General features: G+C 34.8%; 1 protein-coding gene across 4 annotated transcripts; it reads right to left on the reverse strand.

Annotated features, from left to right (window-relative positions):
- Window positions 1-1,206: 1,206 nt before the first annotated feature.
- On the reverse strand, window positions 1,207-17,141 carry LOC133682659 (histone-lysine N-methyltransferase ATX2-like). Of its 4 annotated transcripts, none has more exons than XM_062106115.1 (25): window positions 16,285-17,141; window positions 15,976-16,027; window positions 15,808-15,882; window positions 15,480-15,699; window positions 14,529-14,652; window positions 14,311-14,415; window positions 13,470-13,675; window positions 13,156-13,248; window positions 12,877-12,989; window positions 12,236-12,406; window positions 10,063-10,206; window positions 9,730-9,777; window positions 9,366-9,483; window positions 9,224-9,289; window positions 9,089-9,150; window positions 8,790-8,846; window positions 6,966-7,034; window positions 6,586-6,784; window positions 5,938-6,222; window positions 5,757-5,818; window positions 5,597-5,674; window positions 5,304-5,399; window positions 4,945-5,048; window positions 4,729-4,875; window positions 1,207-1,486 (listed from the first exon to the last, which is right to left on the reverse strand). In XM_062106115.1, the coding sequence occupies exons 1-24, from the start codon at window positions 16,884-16,886 to the stop codon at window positions 4,734-4,736; spliced, it is 3,291 nt and encodes a 1,096-aa protein (XP_061962099.1). In that variant the 5' UTR covers window positions 16,887-17,141; the 3' UTR covers window positions 1,207-1,486; window positions 4,729-4,733. The 4 variants fall into 4 exon arrangements, with proteins under 4 accessions (XP_061962099.1, XP_061962098.1, XP_061962100.1 ...); XM_062106114.1 differs by lacking the exon at window positions 1,207-1,486 and adding an exon at window positions 3,893-4,283 and having other exon boundaries at window positions 16,285-17,140; XM_062106116.1 differs by lacking the exon at window positions 1,207-1,486 and adding an exon at window positions 3,893-4,283 and having other exon boundaries at window positions 12,892-12,989; window positions 16,285-17,139.
- Between the last annotated feature and the right edge of the window lie 2,481 nt (window positions 17,142-19,622).

The following is a 19,622-nucleotide window of genomic DNA, read 5'->3' on the forward strand; positions in this document are numbered from 1 at the left end:
TGGATCGACCTGGTTAATCTGGGTTAATCTTCTAAACTCGTGATCCAGGTCATAAAACCATGATAATCCTGTAAAAAATAAACCAAAATAAATTATTAGGCTCAATTTTTAATCAACCCAAATTGATCGATAAAATTAAAAAAAAAATCATGGTGAGCCCGGGTTAACTTGGAAAACTCATGACCCGGATTATGCACCCCACCATATTTAAAAATATTTTTATTTATCAATTATTTTTCATTAAATTATATGATAACTAGACATATTGCCCTGTTTTTACATCAAATAATATTTATATATTAAAAAAAGGATAGGACAAGCTTATGGGACTATAATAATAAAAAAAATCTAACTTTTTTAAAGTTAAATAACAAAAAGAGGCATTCAAATAACAAATAATAAAATTAATTTTTAAAAAAGTTTTAGGGACTGAGAATGCATCAAATAAAAAAAAAGGTCAAGCGGGTGGGCTTGTGCGTGCCCCTTTTTTTTAATATTAGCGTGCGAACAACACATTGTCTATAGCCCTACAAATCGATCACCGAAGAGTCAACAAAAAATAAGGGCAAGGATATTTCATACCCAAAAAATCACTTTTCAAACCTTTTTTTACCTAAAAAAATACTATTGAGACATCAAATAACCTAGAAATCAGACAAAGAAAGCAAAAACTAACTTGAATTCCAAAAATTCCCTAGGCTCAGATTTACCTTCCCGAACAAAGAGAATGCCATAGAATATCCAAGTAAAACTCCTCTTATCAAATAGAACCTGTTTACACTAAAAATTTCTTTTTTCATGACAAAAATTGATGTTGACTAATAATTTTTTCTCTCTATCACCTGAATCAAGTGACTTTTCCTCTCCTCTCTCAAACAAGAGACTTAAAAATAAGAAAAACAAAGTTTGGAACAAAATTTAATTTTAAAAAACTAAAGGAACTAACAATAAATCATATAGGAAGAAGGATCAAAATGGAATTTCCAAACCAACTTTAAAATCTTCACATATTTTCCCTATCTTTTTTACTTCAATCTCTTGTTTTTGAATCTTATCTTTTCTTAAAAAATTAAAGCAATTACTATTAATTTGACCAGTTAGAAAACAAAGCAAATCACACAAAATAAAAAAGTTTAGGAACTAAAAAAACATAGTATCACAATCCACGATGCTATTCATCACGCCTTTTAGTGTTTGTAATGAGATTTACAACCCTATCAAATAACCTTGTAGGCCAAAACATGTATCTATTTGACTTACCCACTCTATAAAAGCATTCTAGATAACATTCTTCATTAAAAATCTGGATCAACAATCTTTATTTCTCTGTCCCAATCATGTTTCAACCACAGTAAGCACTTGAGGAATCATCGAAGATAGTGGGGTAGATTGTGCCGTCGTGGTGGCCAAAGTAGCCAAGGGCTGAATTAAAATGATCACCGTATGTACCCTTTTCTTCTTCTTCTTCTTCTTCTTGAATAAAAGACTTGAACAAAAATCCAGATAAAGCGACACAAACATTTATAAGGAAGCCAAAATAATCTTAAGACTTGGGTTATTAATTTAATTGTATTTAATAAGCTTAACTAATTTAAATAATATAAATAAAAAATGTAATGACAGTAAATAAACTAACAAAAAAAAATTGACAATGTATAAAAATAAAAATAAAACTCAAACTCGAGCTCATCCAAGTTAGTATGCTAAATATACGACCTAGTCGTGACATCGGGGTTACCCCGTCGAAAACATACTGAATAAAACTTTGAAGCACAATAATCAAGCAACCAAAAGTTGAAGAGTGAAGCTAGAAAAAAATAAATAAATAAACAATAAAAAAAATTCGACTCAACTTGTGTTAACTCCCTGACCTTATAACCATAAGCATAGGATTGGAATAATCTCATAAAAAATAAATTAAAAAAATAAAGCATAAAATCTAATTCTTAATAGATCAAATGTTGAATGATGATTTGTTTTTTTTAAAAAAAATTAATTTTAAAAAAGACAAATCAAAAAATCAAAATCAACATGTGTTAACCTTCAAAACTCATGATCGTGATCATGAATCCAAGAAAAACCCCTTAAAAAACAAACCCAAAAAAATAACAAAACAAAATTTTAAATCATCAAAATATTGAAGGATGAAATTAGAAGAAAAAAATGCAATATAAAAAGGATTCAAAACAAAATAAATAACAATTTAAAAAATGATTTGATACAAAAATAATTTGAAATTAAATGATGAGGAAAAAATTGAAAGCAAAACTCAATTAAAAAAATAATTAAAAAAACAAATTAAAAGAATAAAGACTAAATTTGATATAAAAAAAAATAAATCAAATGAAACCAAATGATGAGGGGCAAAATTGAAGAAAAAAATCAATCAAATTTTTTTTTAAAAAATAGCAATAAAAAGAATAAGAATCAAATTAAAAATTAAAAATAAATTAAATAACACTTTTATATTTTGATAAAAAAAAAAGAGAGAGAGAGAGAGAGAGAAAAGAAAATAAAGAAAAATATCAATCATAACTCAACCATTATGCCATCATGTACACATATATCACCAATAACAAAAAAAAGCATGGAGATATGCTCCTAACACTATCCTGAAAGACAATATTTGAGCTTGGAAAGAAGCTACTCACACCCATAACTTTTTTAAAAATAATTTTTATATTAATAAAAATAACTAAATCATTCGTCAACTTATTTATTACAGGAAAAGAATAAAAAAAATAATTTTAACAATTTTGCTTTTAAAATGTAAAAAAAAAACCATTATACATTTAAAATATAAAAAAATCAAATTATCCTTAATTATTCTCATAGTAACTAATGGGCCTAATAAAAAAATCATTTTGCCTCTAATAATAAATCAATTGATTATTTTTCAAAAATAATAATGTATATAGTGAACTGTGGCTTTCAGAACATAGACATGAAGTGCAAATTACACATATATAAAAAGAAATGGTATTTTACTAAAGAAATGGCATAATTATAATTTTTTTCTATTTTTTACTGTAGCAGTAATATAATTGTAATTTTTATTTTTTAGAAAAAAAATTTCTTATATTCTTTTTCTTTATAAGAAAAAAGCATGGAGATATGCTCCTAACACCATCCTAAAAAACAATATTTGAGCTTGTAAAGACATGCTCACACCCATAACTTTTTTAAAAATAATTTTTATATTAACAAAAATAACTAAATCATTCATCAACTTATTTATTACAGGAAAAGAATAAAAAAAATAATTTTATCAATTTTTCTTTTAAAAATAATATAATCTTTATAATATGCTTTTAAAATGTAAAATATATAAAAAAACCATTATGCATTTAAAATATAAAAAAATCAAATTATCCTTGATTATTCTCATAATAACTAATGGGCCTAATAAAAAAAATCATTTTGCCTCTAATAATAAATCAATTGATTATTTGTCAGGAATAATAATGTGTCTAGTGAACCATGGCTTTCAGAACATAGACATGAAATGCAAATTACACATACATAAAAAGAAATGGTATTTTACTAAATAAATGGCATAATTATAATTTTTTTCTATTTTTACTGTAGCAGTAATATAATTGTAATTTTTATTTTTTAGAAAAAAAATTTCTTATAATCTTTTTCTTTATAAGACAAAAAAAGGCAAATTTACAATGAGCCGAATGATATTAATATCAATGCCTTGCAATAAATGCAATCTAGAGCTAATATAGACAATTCCTTCATCCAAGAAAATCCAATTTCCGCATAAATGGCAATCAACATTGAGCTAGAATAGTTTCCAAGTGATAAATACAAATTCAAAAATGAAATGCCTTGAACAAGGTTTTAAAAAGAGATACAAAGTGAGATCAAAAGTTTGAACAGATCATTGAACTGGATGAATAATGAGATTTCATTTATCTGGTTCCATAAATATTACTGTACCTATCTGTGGAAAAATTACAGAGCGAGGCAGAGTGTCCACCTGTAAGCTGAACTAAAGTGTTGTATGGACAGGTAAGATCTCAATTGGTGAATCAAGGTTCAGAAAGTTAACATGTTCAGGGAGGGGGAAGGAACGAGAGAGGCGAAGAAGCGGAATCACTTGATTTTTCTTTACGGGTATAAGAAAAGAGAAAAGGTAACAAGAATATAGGACCGCAGAAACAAAAATCCACAACCCTTTGGCATTGCAAAATGGCATGCTAGATGAGCAAATTGTGGAGAGGACACAATCTGTCTTCAGAAGTTTTCCAGTCATATCTGGTCATGAGAAATCACTGCATAAAGGAATTGGAAAGAATAATCAATACAGGGAAGCAGTATTTCGCCAAAGGAGTGATGTGATATCAACAAAGAAAAGGATTTGCAAGAGGGGAAAACATTGAAAAAAGAATAAGAAAAATAAGATCGAACCAGACAAGGTTTAACAGCCAGCTCTGAATGGAGAAAGATAAAATGACAATACAACAAGCATGGAGACACACATGAGGAGAGTGGCAGTGCATATGTAGGCCCATCTGTGGATGGGAGCACCATTATCATTTTGACCTGGTGCATATTTCACGATCATGGTTCTTTATGCAATTGAAATTAAGAAAAATGAATGGCGTGCCCTTCTGTTGTGCATTAACGACTACATATTTTTTGCATTAATAAGCCACATTGAATTCAACAAACATGAAAGAGAAGCAGAAGGACAAAAAGACTTTTAATTGCGCTTACCTCTTTTATTCTCCTTTCCAGTCTGTCAATTCGCTGCGAGGAGCATAGAGCTTAGCCACTTGCTCCTCAGCTTCCGTGTCATTAACCACACCGCGGCATCGAGAGAAGCCACAATAACATGCTAGTTTTTCTTCAATTGAGAAAAATCTGAAAGAAATAAAGTCAGCATCTCAAGGAAATAAAAGGAACTTATTTCACAGAGGAGTCGAGGGAAACCTATAATCATATGTGAGTTCCTCCCATCTTTTAATATCTCTCTTTGCAAATATAATTATATGCTCATCACCATTAACGCTTATAACTCTTGAATAGCAATTGGGCTGCAGAAAAGCAAGAGGAATTTTAACATTGATAAAACAAGTGTAGAAATAAATAACAATATCAGAAGCATATTATCCATGTGACCATTCACCTTCAAGCAAGTCTAAAATAGTTGAATGAGAGGAAAATGCTATTAAGTTGGATGAATTTATCATATGCCAAAAATTATTAATCATAAATCTTTTCTATAAATCATAAATGACAGATCTTTCCAATAAATTTTCTCGTTTGTAATAGGCAGAAGATACACACACCTCACATGAGTGATTAATCAGATGAGCAATACTTCCAGCCCTTGTGGCGTCAATGACTCGTTTATCATCAATTCTAAACATGTAAGTCCCAGCACCCTGCATTAACAAGGAAAAGGAAAGGTAACCTTCAATCTCAACAGCATTTTAAAGGACTACAACATGGTAAGTAATCAACCTTTCAAAAATAATCACATTAGTGTTATGGATTATAGTTCATAGTTGTACTAGAAGAGGCCACAAATACATGCATACGAAAGGCAAGGATAATGGCAAAATTCTCAACAGAAACATACCACTAATGAATTGTAGATAAAGTGCTCTCTCCTATCAGCTATTGGAGGTCTGACTAGTTCACCAGTATATTCAATGACCTAAAAAATCATGTAGTTATAAGTTAATTCCAAATACATGACAGAAAGAAATATATCATATCACATGAGCAAATTAATTTACCATGTCTCCGGCTCTATGTGGATGCTTTGCAAAGATGCCAAATCCATGGATTCCAGATTTGCCTATGGCATGATACATTCTCGATGGTCAGCAAAAGAAAAAAACAACAACCACATAGAGTTCCAAATGCTCCTTCAAATAAACTGGAAACTTCAAATAGAAATTTGGAATACCAACTTACCAAATGCTAATCTCTTTCGGAAGGTCTGCCGCATGTGTTGATACTTTTCAGCCATAGAGAGAATGTTACTAGGAGCATCAAGCTGAGAGGCTCTTAGCCTTTGAAGACTAGAAGAGAAGCCAGAGTTAATGAGTCCATTGGAAGCAAGTGTACATCCTGAAGACTCATGTTGAGAGTAACCACCAACCAAGTACGGCTGATTCTCTACAAACAATCGCTTCAAGGATGCAGCAGCAAGGACTTCAGGTTCTTTCCGTCCCCTTCTCCCAAAATAATTGTAAGGCTCTACAAGCATAAAAAGACAGATATAAACAAAAATAATATTCTGGTTTTTTTATCTGATAGATTCAATAAAGCAGCTACTCATATAATAAGGAAACATTTGCAAACAAAGATGCAATTTCTATATGCCACCAAAGTTATTAACAATTCAGAAACAGTACCTGAAGGAAGGCATGCTTAACAGAGAGCAATGGAGACTCTTAAGTGTTATGAAGTCAATGGTTGCCAAGAGAATCATAATTGAAAAAATAAAAGGTTTACAAACATGTTCTCCCCACACATGTCAGAGGGTAGGAAATAAAGATTTTATAAAGTAACTGGTCGTGGATGAACTGCAAAAGCACACAAGAATACAGAAAAGCATACCCGTACGAGCACATCCCGATAGATTACATGGTGGGATGTAGTCAGAACACCGACGAGGAATTTGACCAACCCGTTCATCTGTGACCACACGCTCATTAGATGGCTGCCTATGCTTCTTGCAGAAGGAAAGTAAGCGAATGCACTGATCTGCGTCATCTTCATCAAAAGAAAGGAGATAGAGTCTGTCCTCATCCTCAAGCTGTGCAAACATAGAGAAAGATAAAATACAGGAATGTATAAGCTATTTTTTCTATCAACAACTAGAGGGAATAAATATATAAATGCAGACATGTATGCAAGGATGCACACAAGCACGCACACAAATATATATTTATATATGCAAACACAGTACAAATCTCTGAATGCTTGATAAAGAATACCTCAACACAAAGGCCAGCAGCACGTGCACAAAGAGGATGATATGCTACCCGACAAGCGTTATTTGAACACTGTAAACAATATTCATTTCAAAAGGGTCACAACTAAGCACTAACAAAAAATAAAGAAAGGAAAGGAAAGAGATGAGAAAACACAAGTGAATTATTAAATAAAAAGATGTAAAAATATTAGCTTTTTTATCCTTCTCTTGCTAGACCCTTTTTTCATTATTTTTCATAAATAAAAAACAGTAAGAGCTCTTGATGGAAAAAAATAGTGCACACAATATAGAAAGATAGCCCTTTGTCTAATAGCAAATTCCAAACAGACTGAAATGAAATTCATAAGAATATACACTTCTTAATTAGGTAAACTGGACCCTATCGCCTGATACATGCCAGTTGCCACAATGGTGGAAACATGCAGACTCGTCTATTCTTACATTATCTGATAGTTTAAGATATGTGGAACAGGCCTTTTGATATTTCTACAGAATCTACAGTGATCCAGAATAGAAGGGAGGAAATTGCATGAAAACACTTAGTGAGTTCTAGATGGGAAAAGCTTATGAAGATGTACAATATTCAAATTATTTGCAGTGTCTAGTTGAAGCAGAACTCAATAATCTTTGTGGACCAACCTTCTTCAAAGCAATTATTAAGGAACAACATAGTTTTAGGACCTTTACAAAATTCTGCTTCAAGAACTTCCAGAATCTCCTTAATATTCAAAAAGACTAGAAATTCCACTTCTTTTTTTTATTCTCACTTTATACTCTAAGAGGATGTCTCATTCTACTTGTAATCCTTCATTCTCACACACAGTAATTCATTCTTATGTTATCCAAAAAATAATATATACATCCATTTTAGATAAAAGGTTTTCTTAAAAATACAAACTGATCTGATTTCATCTCAACAGTTGATATTTTATTAGGGTATTCATCTTAGGGTAAAAAGTTGAATCCAGGAAAAAAAAAATTATACCAACTGTTTACAACTTTTCTATGCTCCTAAGTAATGTTGAGTAATAACTTCAAGATTCTTGATGGTATAACAATGTTTGGAACTCATGCAGTTTCTTACAACTCAAAGTTCACAATAGAATTTTCCTTGTGTATCACAACTTGCCCTTTCTCTAAATAACCAACTAAAATTTCTAATGCATATTTCATGACTGAAGTTCTGTGGTGAAGATCCAAGGGCATCAATCTGCTATGATTTATAGGGAAAAAGCAAACGAAAGAATCTCATGAAGATGATAGGATCACTTGAATACCCTTCAAATGCATGCATTTCATTTACGACATTAATTAGAGAGCTGAATATCATCCTTCTCAGAATGGGGCATTGAATGACTAGTAGTCGAGAGAGAATTCATAGTCTCACTGAGAAGAGCTGGGCTAAGGTTTCTTATATTTTCAATCACATCAGCATTGGAGGCTTTTGGAAGAGTTGATGGGGCAGACAGCACATCAGCTGCGACAACTACAATGCAAATCTCACTAGCATAGTTATGGATTGGCAGGGAGACAGTTCCCATTCACAAGATTTCAATTCAGGAACGCCAAGTCCCTAGCTTTCTGTACTGGCCATTCACATACATTGAGCTTATTAAAGATGAATTGGTTTTTGGGCGAACTCCAGAAAACAATAAAACTATTGCAAATGTTCCAGCACAAATTAAATAAAGATAACTAAACAAGAATAGCTACATAAGAACAGGGAGCACCAAAAAGGAACCAGAAAGCAATGCAGAAGCACCTATCCAGAAAGTCACAATACATATTAACATGAATATTATCACTGGATTAATTATGAGCTTACCTGGATACAAGCTCCGTAAGCTACACCACATATACTACATAAAAGCTTCCAACGATCCTGCTCAGTCACAAAATCCAGATTAGAAGGAAAACAAATGTGCATTGCTTGATCTCAAAGAATCTGATTGTAGTGATTCTTAAGTCAAGAAGCCCTTGCAATACTAGCTTACTGCAGCACAACAAGTAGCACTCAGTGTGACAAGGTTACAGAGTGTAAATACAAGGAATAAACAAACACAAACCAGAAAGGAACATTCTATAGAACAAGAAAATGCAAACTGAAATAACAAGCCATTGTACCTTATTGATTCTATTTAGCCCATCAATGGGCTCCATTCTCTTGACATCAGATAGGCAAGTTTCTACAGCATATAAGGTGCGTCACCATAAGTCTTTATAAGGAAGGAAGAAACAAAAAGTAAACTAGATTCTAACCAGGTATCCATATGGCACAAGCCAAATGAGCCCAGCGTCCATCCATTGTAGGCTTCATAGCACCACCTAAAGGAAAGTAAATTCACAGATTCAGTGGTGTGGCTCTTAGCTATAAGAAAGGTGTTCTAAGACAACCACATACCTATAACAGGACAAAGGCAGCATGGTGGTGTGGAGTCAGGAGCCCCTGGTCGGCATAAATTGCATAACCACAGCACACCATCAACAGGTTCTAATTCCCCATAGCATCTGGCATGGACCTGAGCAGACACCAATTTCAATTAAATTGTTGATAGGACTAGAAGGATTGTAGATATGAAATGAAAAGGAACAAAAGGTTAAGTCACCCCAATATTCAAGAGGAAGAATTGTTACAAAACAATATTAAGGCACTAAGAGTAAATAATGAGAAAACAGTGCCATTTTGAAAAGCTGCGGTCACAACACAATCCATTATGCAAATTCCATGAAACTGACAACAGAAAAACAAGTACAGAAACCCTTACCATCATTCTGCATTTGTCACACTGCAAGAACAAATTGTTTTCATATTCCTGAAAACAAAGAGCTGCAATTAGAAATTTCTAACCATGGTGAAACATCAAAGTAGGAGTAATAGGAGAAGGATTCCCATAGTTGGGAAACAAATTGAAGACAAAGATGCCTGGAAAGCAAGGCAAGTTATAAAGATATAATGTGAAACAAGGAATTTTAAGCGTTTTTCATGCATGGTTTCTTTATAAGCCATGACAGGGCCGGGGTTGGTTGAGCAACAAGTAAGCATGTTGCTGAACCAAACTAGTGCTATCCATGCCTTATGGGGAGAAGTTAGGTTTCACCTCATCCATATGGCAGACATTGCACTTATCAAGGTCTTTCCAATCAACACGAACAGGTCTGTAACCAACAGGTATGCCTTGATATCTTTCAGATGATAACTTGCACATAGACAGTTTGGAAGAATGTCTAGATTTTGATAATCCCTGTAAGAACCATTGGAAATTAGTGTAAAATTACAATCAAAATACAAGGTATTTGAAGAGTAGACACTCGTGCAAGTATGCATAAACACCATAAGCTCAAAAAACCTCTGAACTTCCAACAACACTATAAAGACACCAGCTGAACAAAATGCAAGATTCACTAGTCTAAAACTTTTGATATGGTGATCAATCACATAATACCAAAAATACCCCAATACTGCCAAAAAAATTCAAGGAACTTGATCCAATTTAAGAATAAGAAAAAAGTTAAATTCACTAGGCCACCTAAGAAAAAAACTATGTCATCACAGAAAACAAAAAATTAACCTAGATGCTAGTAACATAGTTTTAGCAAAGTTCTAATACATCAATAGTGGGTGTCATGTCACCTCAACAGATATGATAGAATATTCATGATTCTAAGGAATTCTGATTGATGGTGAAAATTTAGAGTCGAGGGTTTTCTTTGCTTCGGTTAGATTTGAGGGTTTTCGTTACTTCAGGATAGGGGAAAGAGGAGATAATTTGCTCAGTTGTGAGAGTTATTGTAATTGTAAGCTAATCACAGGGAAGTCTGGGTCTACATAATTCTGCACATTACCATATTGTATTGTGCAGTCCTGAACAACATCACCCATAAGCAAGAAGCTCACGTGAAAGGTAGATGGTTAACAGATTCAGCTGCCTCTTTGCTGAAGATCTTTTCTCTTCGAGGAAGGTTATTTAATGGTCAAAGCAAACCCCACACACTCACTCAGCCACACATCCCAATCTTGTGCCCTTCTGCAAAAACCACATTCCAAGAAGCGAACCCATAATTTACAGCTAACAAGAGCTCATCAGAGCTTCTCTATCCAGAATTAGTTTGAAAAGTTACAGATAAATAGTTTTACAAGATCTTCACCATAACATTAATCATGCCAAAACAATATAGAACCCCTCTTGCTAGCTTAAAACGAACAAAAGAGAAGTGTTCTCATCCTCTCATATTCTGCACTCCAACAATAAGCATTCCTGGCTTCCCTGAATATCCACCAATTATGATTCACATCCCACTCATACTTAGCTTCAACAACCAATCCGTATAAATTATTTGATTCCAACATGAACTTCCCAAGTGACTTCCTGAGAAGACCCTCGTTAAACATGCAAAAAAAAATTGATTACCAAATCACCCATTAAGAGCATTTTTTGGGGGCATTTGGGAGAGAAGCACTCCAGGATTCTTTGGAACTGGAACAATGTTTGTGGTGGCAGAGTGTAGGTGGAGAGAAATTCGAGAATTGTTAAAAAAAATTTACTGTTAGGAGATAGAATAGTTATTTTGGCTTCCTAGAGTATCTAGGATAGGAGATATAGAGGTGTAATGCTGCCTTAGATGACACTTTGGCAGAGCTGAAAAGTATATTTTCTAGATATTCTATTGTTGAGGATGTATATTTCTCATTACTGTAATTTTGCAAATTTTCTTCTTTAAATGAGTTTTAAAAACAAAAGTGAAAGAACAACTCTCTTGCACTCCATTATTTTTTTAGATAACAGAAAATTGTATTAAATGCAAAAAGAATGACAAAAGCTTGATGGAGAATAATCCATCCTCCCAAATAATAAAGCAAAGTGAATTACATAAAAGAGAAGCATAGCCCCGCTGAATAAGCTAAAAAAACTCCCCTGAAAAACACCTGAAGCATGTCTAAAAGCGTACTAGTTTTTAAAAATTCTAGCATTCCTCTCCAACCAGGTACTCTAACACTCGACTAACTTAAAGTTCTGAAAAGTTTCAGAATCCAATGAAAAATTACAAGAACGATTCAAAATCAAATTACAATTATGTAAAATAACAAAAGTAGGTTTCTATCTTAAAAAGAAACTATCTACAATATTCCACTCCAACCCATTCATTATCCATTTGCCTAGCAAATGAGTGATTCAGAAGGTTCCAACACAAAATGGCTGGGAAAAAATGACAAAAATACAAAGTAGGTCCAGATTATGGAATTTTAAGGCCATAGAATACCAAGATGCACACCTTAATTAATTTTATAACTTCAGGATTGGAGAACCCAAACATTTCAGAACCCGATTTGAGTATTCTTCCTACTCCACCTTCAGTGCTAAAACCATTAGAAGTACCATCTTTCATCTTCCTTATTTTTCTGTATATTTTATCCCAGCAAGCAGCTGGAGTGGATCCTTTAATCTGCAAAAAAAAAAAAAATTAAAAATGATAAAATCAATTGATACTCCTTCAGCAGGTTGACCCTAAGCAGTGAAGCAACCAACGGCACAAATGGTGAGGTGCCAATTATATTTTAGGTTTGATGGATAGGAAGAAAACAGCTGAAGACAAAGTGAATAGATCATAGTTTATTGATCATAAAAGTCCTTTTATTGACAGCAACATGCCAATATCAAGCAAGTACAAAATACTACAAGTTCTATTCTACCCCATTCCCGCAAAATATGCCCTACAAAGTTTGTGTTTCCTCGATCACCTTTTATCTGTACATGAAATGTTCTTGGTAGTACCATACAAAAGGTTAGTGTGACCTAAGATGTATAGTACAAAGAATCATTTAACAAGATGAGATAAAAAAATAGTTAGATGAGGAGAGTGGCATGCAATGCACAGAGATAATAGGAGTGCACATGTATCAGTGGTTTTAGGACCTCATCATAACTGACCTCCTCTCCATTATCCAATGTCACTCTAAATAGAGGCCGAATCTTTGACTCGGCATCTCTCAACACTTCCATCTTATACATCATAAGAACATTTGGATCTGAAACCCACAAAGTCAAAACCAAAACCAAAAAAGAGAATAAGTCAGGGAACTAATAAAATCAAGATGATTAAGAAAATGAAAAAGAAAAATCTCAGAAAACGAGTTCATCGTAGCATAAAAGATGCAATAAACATGTCCCACAAGATATTTGAAAAATAACCACCTTTTATCGAAGTAAATTTCCTCAGGGCAGTATACCCTTCAGGCCAGATGAATCTGTCATCTTGAAAATGTTCTGAGTCCTTAACAATCTTTCCTGTGAGGACAATGTACAAGTCTATAAGTGTAAATAAATGGCTGCAACAATATAAACTAATTACATATTAATACCCAGCCTCCCCAATTAAGTAGCAGGACGAGGCTGCAGGTACTGTGTTGCCATCAAGAAGAAAAAGGTGGTGAAATGCACAAAACATGTTCAATCATGTCTTAGATAAAACAAAACACAAGAAGCAAATTCCAAAAGCTGAAACTTACCAAGGCTTATTATTTGCAAATCCCCAATTACATAAGGAGAAGTACCCAGCCTAGCCAATATCCTTCGAATCCCTCCATCTTGTATGCAATCTTCTCCTGAATCTGTACTCCCTTCATCCTCACTACTAGCACTCTCACAGCTATCAGCTTTCATGCCATTTTGCAGCTGCAGCATTCTTCTCGGAAGCTTTTGTTCACTGAGATACCTGGTCAAAACAAAATGATCACAGCATCAGGATCCCAACAGTCCATGTCATATTTTAAGTATTCTCACAGTTTTCCAACTCTTATGATTGAAAGAACTGCACTGTATAGCTGCTCCACAGTGAGTCTGTCCAGTGAAACTTCAGGTAAGAAATAGATAACAAGAAGGTAAAGTAACAATGAAAGTGAAGCCTATCAACCAAAAAAACTAATTGTGCAGGTACAGAATATTGGTAACCAACTCCAGAGCCTGAGCATCATCAAGCCTTTAGGACAAATTCCAAGGATTCTCAGCGTAGAAAGTAATTCAATTGTGGAGTCACTAAAAGGCTGTGTCAGAAGTGTTATTAGCCCATGCAACCCATTTCCCAGGTTTCAAAACAATAATGCAGGTTATATTACAAGAAGACAAGCACAAGATGGTACAGTCCCTAATATAGTAGCCTTCGCCAACTCAACAAGTGATGAAAGCATGCCATATTGATAAATTGACAACAGAAATTAGTGACGATCCCTATACATCAAGAGGGATTTGCAGGGGCACGATCACAAATCTGATTAAATAACAAGTACTCAAGCGTGAAACACCACACTCTCATGCCACTTCAACGAACTGAACCCTTAAAATCAACCTTACATTTTTGCTTCTTCCAAGCTTCTAGTGAAACGAGGTTGCTTGCACTTTAGGTGGAAAGAAGAAAGAAGTCCTTTGAGAAACGAGATTGCCTGCTTTGGTTTAATTCTGATAATAGAAAGATCAAATATAAAGTCAGCCTCCGAGAAAAATAGATGTCCTACATATTGGGGAGTGATTGACTGCACGAGAAAAACTCCGAACTTGTAAGAACAACAAACCTTGCAAAATCATGGGTACCAAAAAATTGCACAGATACTGATCTTCCTCCAATATTTTTGCTTAAGCCTTTATGATTGCCAATAAGTGCTTCATCTACAACAATTGCTGGCCACATAGCATGACCTGCACTAGAACAATTAAAAGATATAGTTGGTGTAAAACCAAAAGGGTAAATTTATCTTTCTAATGTGTTACACAAAATGCTTTCTTCAAAACCCGAGAAAACTAGCACAATATAGTGTGCGTGCTGCTGAGTGCAACAGTTTGCATGTTACAATGCCTGCCTTTACTGTGCTGACATTCAATCTATCGAAGAGATTAATGCTAAGTCAAGTTTTGAATAATTAACTGATGATAGAACTTGCATGTACATAATGACAGAAACTGCCCAGGCATGAGGATAGGAATCAAATAAATGCAAAAGATCCTTTCCACCAAAATCCGGGTTCATTAATGCATAGGCAAACAAGACCATCCAAACACAAATACAAAATAGGCTTGATACAAGTTCTTAACAGAATCATTGATTTTGTTTCCTTTTCTTTTTGTTTAAATTACCCGGTAAACCTTTTTTTTAATGCCCTCGATCTGTGTGCCGTTAAATGACCATACATTCAATCAATAGTCTTTCTAATCCAGCACATTGGATTTCCTTGACCCTGAAACTATAAAGCATTATTTAGTCAAGATTAGCATGTTGGAAGAAGTAAAAATATGTTTGCAAAAGCATACACAAGAATCAGTTTGGTCATAGGGCCTCAAAGCCTAATCTAAAGAAAAGGGATAAGGTTTTAGCTCGCAATTCGTATCTTGTGTTACAGAGCCTTGATATTTCAAAGCATCTCTGAGATATCTTCAGGTTTTTTTATGGTTAATGTCAGTAATGCAAATAGTGAAATCAAATAGAACGAAGACAGACAAAGACAAAAGCCAAGAAATTTGGTGCAGACCAGTGACTTTGGCCCATATGATATCCCCAGGGTCGAGATCTTGGCAGTCATCCAAACTGGCAGCTAACACAACCATCTCATTGTAATCATATCTATCACCATCTGTACTTTTTACAGAGACAGTCAGGTTCAACCGCTCCATCTCCTCATGAGAAATAAAAAATTTTACTTTCTCGTTCGAAATTATTAAATCCTCTTTATCTCCATCTTCATATTCAATCTGCATTCAGTTCATCTCCCATCAACAATAGTACCCCATCGTATCCTTTGAATTCTAAAGCTGTTCGAAATTTAGAATAAAAAATATAAATTGGGCATCAAGCCATACATTGTATCGATTGGTATCTGCGATGTGCCCAACAACACGTCCAGAATACCATTCAGCATCCATTGGCCAGTAAACCTGTAAAAATCAGCTTTATCATGCATATAACAAAAAGGTAAAGAGAGATGGAAATAATCTCACGAAACCAAGAGAAGTAAAGCATATGCTTGCCTTGCATGGTAACCCAATGAATGATTTTGGATCAACACCATCAAAACTCAACCTATTGAAGACAGAATTTACACCCATTAAACAAAAACTCACATGAATAAGCAGAAACCAGCTGTAGGCCAATGCAAAAGGTCAAAATGTGATTAAAATACATGCTACATTGTCTCAGCACCTAAAATGCAGCTTATAAAGATTAAAAACTTTACCGAAAAAATTCAAATTCCACCACTCTAATAACTGAAAGAACTACTTTCGTCAGTAATTTTCAATAAAATCCATCTCAATTAGTACATTAAGAGAGAAACCCACCTGACCCATTTTTTACTAGTAGCTGGAAGGGCCGAAAATTTATCAGAACTCGTAACCATAGAATCACGTTTCTTTCTCTTAAAATCCCCAATCTTACTATTACTGTTGTTAGTATTATTACGGCAATCCCTCAATCGAGGCCTATCAAACCCTAGCAAAATATTAGAATCGACACCCAATTTCAGCAACTCCTTACTCCCCGTCCTTCTCCTCTTCTTCTCCTTGTTCAACTCGATCATCGACTCCTCCTCAAATTCACAAAAGTCGCTCTTCACCGCCTCCTTAGGCTCAGCGGCGCGTGAAACCAACGAATCAAAAAAGGAAGGTCGGGGGGCCCGTTTTGGACGGCGAGAGTAAACGTGGAGTAAAGAAGGGGGGTGGTCGCCCCGTGGATGGTGAAGGTGGTGTTGGTGGTGGGGTAAGAGCTTCCGGGCTTTAACTTTCTTTGACATAACGTTGGCTGATCCACAGAGAGATGCAGCAGAGTAGACACGGTCCAACGACACGTAGCGTATCGGGGTGCCCCCGGCTTCACCTTCTTCGAAATCGAGAGGAGATTTGTGGATTTTATCTACTGTGTGGGGTTTGTGGAGAAGTGCCATGAATGGGTGAGGTAGTGAGAGAGAGAAACTGACCTGTCTCGAAATTGGGGAAGGAGAGAGGGAGGGTTAGGGTTTAAGGATTTGGATTTGGAGGGAGGGAGAGATTTTCCCAAATTATCAGTTTCCCGCCCGCCGTGTCTAAAATAGGAGAGAGAGGGCTCCTGCAAGCAAGGGTGCCCCGATAATCTATCAATCCTCGTGTTAATTTTCTTAAGGTTTTTTTTCTTTTTTTGGTGACTGGGACTACGAGGGAGAGAATTTTACAAAAGTACTTCGCACGTGCCAAACATTATGTTATAAGAAATTGTCGATGTGATGACAAGATAGACTTAACAATTTCCCTGATGGGCTCGCCCGGCCTACCTGATAACGACCCAAAAACATTATATTTTGATTTTTCTATCATTTAGTCCCTTGTTTTTTTAAAAATTACGGTTTTGCTTCCTCCTATTAGTCCTATATGTTTATTGATGCAAATTATTCTTTCATCAGCGTCTAAAATCAATAACAAGATGGACCGACCCTTCTGGCCTAGTGGCAGAGGCAAGGTTTCCTTACTTCTGTTACCTGGGTTTGAAACTCAGTATGTATGTTTATTATCCCCGTAGTGTTTTATCTGTTTATTGGACTTGCAAGGTGTTCAGTAGGTCTGGGAATTAGTTGTGGTGGGCGTAAGCTGGCCCGGACACCCCGGGTTACCCAAAAAAAAAATAACAAGATCTACGCAGCCAATTCAAAAAACCCTAGCTTGTGATGAGGACACAAGCACCTGGGAAAATATGATATTGGCACTTTTACTTTTCTTTTTTCTCATTAGAAAGGCCACTTTGATAATGCAGTAGCTTTCACTTTTCAAAAGTGTGTTTATCTTGAAAAAACATTAAATTAATTTTTTTAGTGTTTTTCGATCATTTTGACGTGCTAATATTAAAAATTAAAAAAATCCGAAAAACAAATTATTTTGATATATTTTTAAGTGAAAAACACTTTTAAAAAGCATCATGCACCACAATATCAAACATGACTTAAAGAAATCGTGATGAAGTGGTGAAAACTCGATTGGATTTTCTGCAGATATGTCTTGGATTTATAGAGTGACTGGACTTGACCACTAGTTGGTGGATTAACAAGGCAACTTTTATGATTACATAAAAAAATAAAGTTCCTAACAAAAAACATTCAAATATTTAAGTCAATAAATATATAGAAAAAAAAACCATGTATGAGCAAAATATGCAAGAGATAGCACGAGGTTTGAGGAGATAGACGTGATTATTAAGAGGTGATCACAATACGAGGTAATCATGGTGTAAAAAGGTGATGGTAATAACCATAAAAGGGCGACCAAAAGATGTTAATGAAAATAGCAGTGATCAACAGATGATAGCGACCATGAAATGATAGCAGATATAAGGTATTAACCGAAAAGTGGTAATAATTTGAAAGTGTTAACCAAGAAATAATCGTGATTAGAAGGTAGTAATGACTATAAAGCGATAATGATCGAAGGTGTTAACCAAAAAGTGATAATGATCAGGAGATGATAATTAATTACAAGATGTTAATCAAGAAGTGGCAATGTATGATGATCCTGCATCTATGGAATCATCAAAAACCTTGAAACCAATAACATTACAGTAATCATGTCATAGTTCTCCAAGTAATAAAGGGTAAACTTTTGATAAAATTAAAAGTTATAATGAATGGGAAGGGACATAGGAAGGACATGTGAAGAATCCGCAGCCACTTATTCCAGTGTGAAATGTAAACTTCCAACAATAGTTGCCATGAAGGGAAAATGGTGGAGGAAATGGAGCATAGTTATCTTCACCGGCAACCTCGTGATGCCAAAGACTTTAGCATTAATGCCCACCCAGTTGACCCATAACAGGATGTTGTCGTTATACTACAATCACCTTTTGTGAGCGCTGGCATTCAAGATTTTTACCCAGCGTGATGCTCATATAAAGAATGAAACTCTAAGAGGGTAGCACGCCTGGCAAAAGCTCCTCTCCTCTTACAAAGGAAGATATCTCTATAATGGCATAACCCTCTCCAAGCTTACTGGAATAGGAGACCATGACCAGCTTTTCAATCTATAAATAAAGATGTTTGTGGAAAACGCACCAGGTTTACTCTCACATGGCATGGACGGCCAGCCAGTAATGGCGAGAGCAGCAGAGGAAAATTAAGCACATTATACACAGGCACTGTTTCATGAATAAAAACACGAGGCCTTTTCGGCACCAAATAATACAAGTCACAATATACAGCCTTCCGCATCAGGCTTCCTGCACATAGAAGTGATGCTTTCACTTATGAACAGAAGTTGATGATCTGATCGATGTAATATTGACGAGCTTATATATCCCCAGTCTCAGTTCATCAGCGTCCGTTCATTTCACACTGCATCTCACTGTGCTTTGCTTTTAGACTAAATTCATGACAACATAAGTCCATCTTTTCTTTTCTCTAGCATTAGTTTCCAGGGAAGAGCAGGCCTCTTCACAGCTTCTGAGGAAGCCTCCCTTACCAGAAGCAGAGAGAGCAAGAGGATCAGTGTTCATTTCCACCCGTTTATAAAGAAGACCCATCTTCCTCCACATCTGTAAACACTCTTTTCCATCAAAACTTATGTCTTCTGCATCAAAAAGAATTCCAAAAATGACTATATCAAGTTCCACACAACATTCTGGTAACTTAGAGAGCAAGAACTTCAAGCGGGTGAAATCTATC

The sequence above is a fragment of the Populus nigra genome, chromosome 2 (genome assembly GCF_951802175.1).
Source record: "Populus nigra chromosome 2, ddPopNigr1.1, whole genome shotgun sequence".
In the NCBI taxonomy this organism is placed as follows: Eukaryota; Viridiplantae; Streptophyta; class Magnoliopsida; order Malpighiales; family Salicaceae; genus Populus; species Populus nigra.

What these genes read in the sequence shown, in the direction of transcription:
- LOC133682659 (XM_062106115.1), bottom strand. Translation starts at nt 16,886, where the DNA reads ATGGCACTTCTCCACAAACCCCACACAGTAGATAAAATCCACAAATCT. An exon ending in CAGATACCAATCGATACAAT is followed by an intron (nt 15,700 to 15,807) that starts GTATGGCTTGAT and finishes AACTGAATGCAG; the next exon opens with ATTGAATATGAAGATGGAGA. An exon ending in TGATTAATCACTCATGTGAG is followed by an intron (nt 5,049 to 5,303) that starts GTGTGTGTATCT and finishes GCTTTTCTGCAG; the next exon opens with CCCAATTGCTATTCAAGAGT.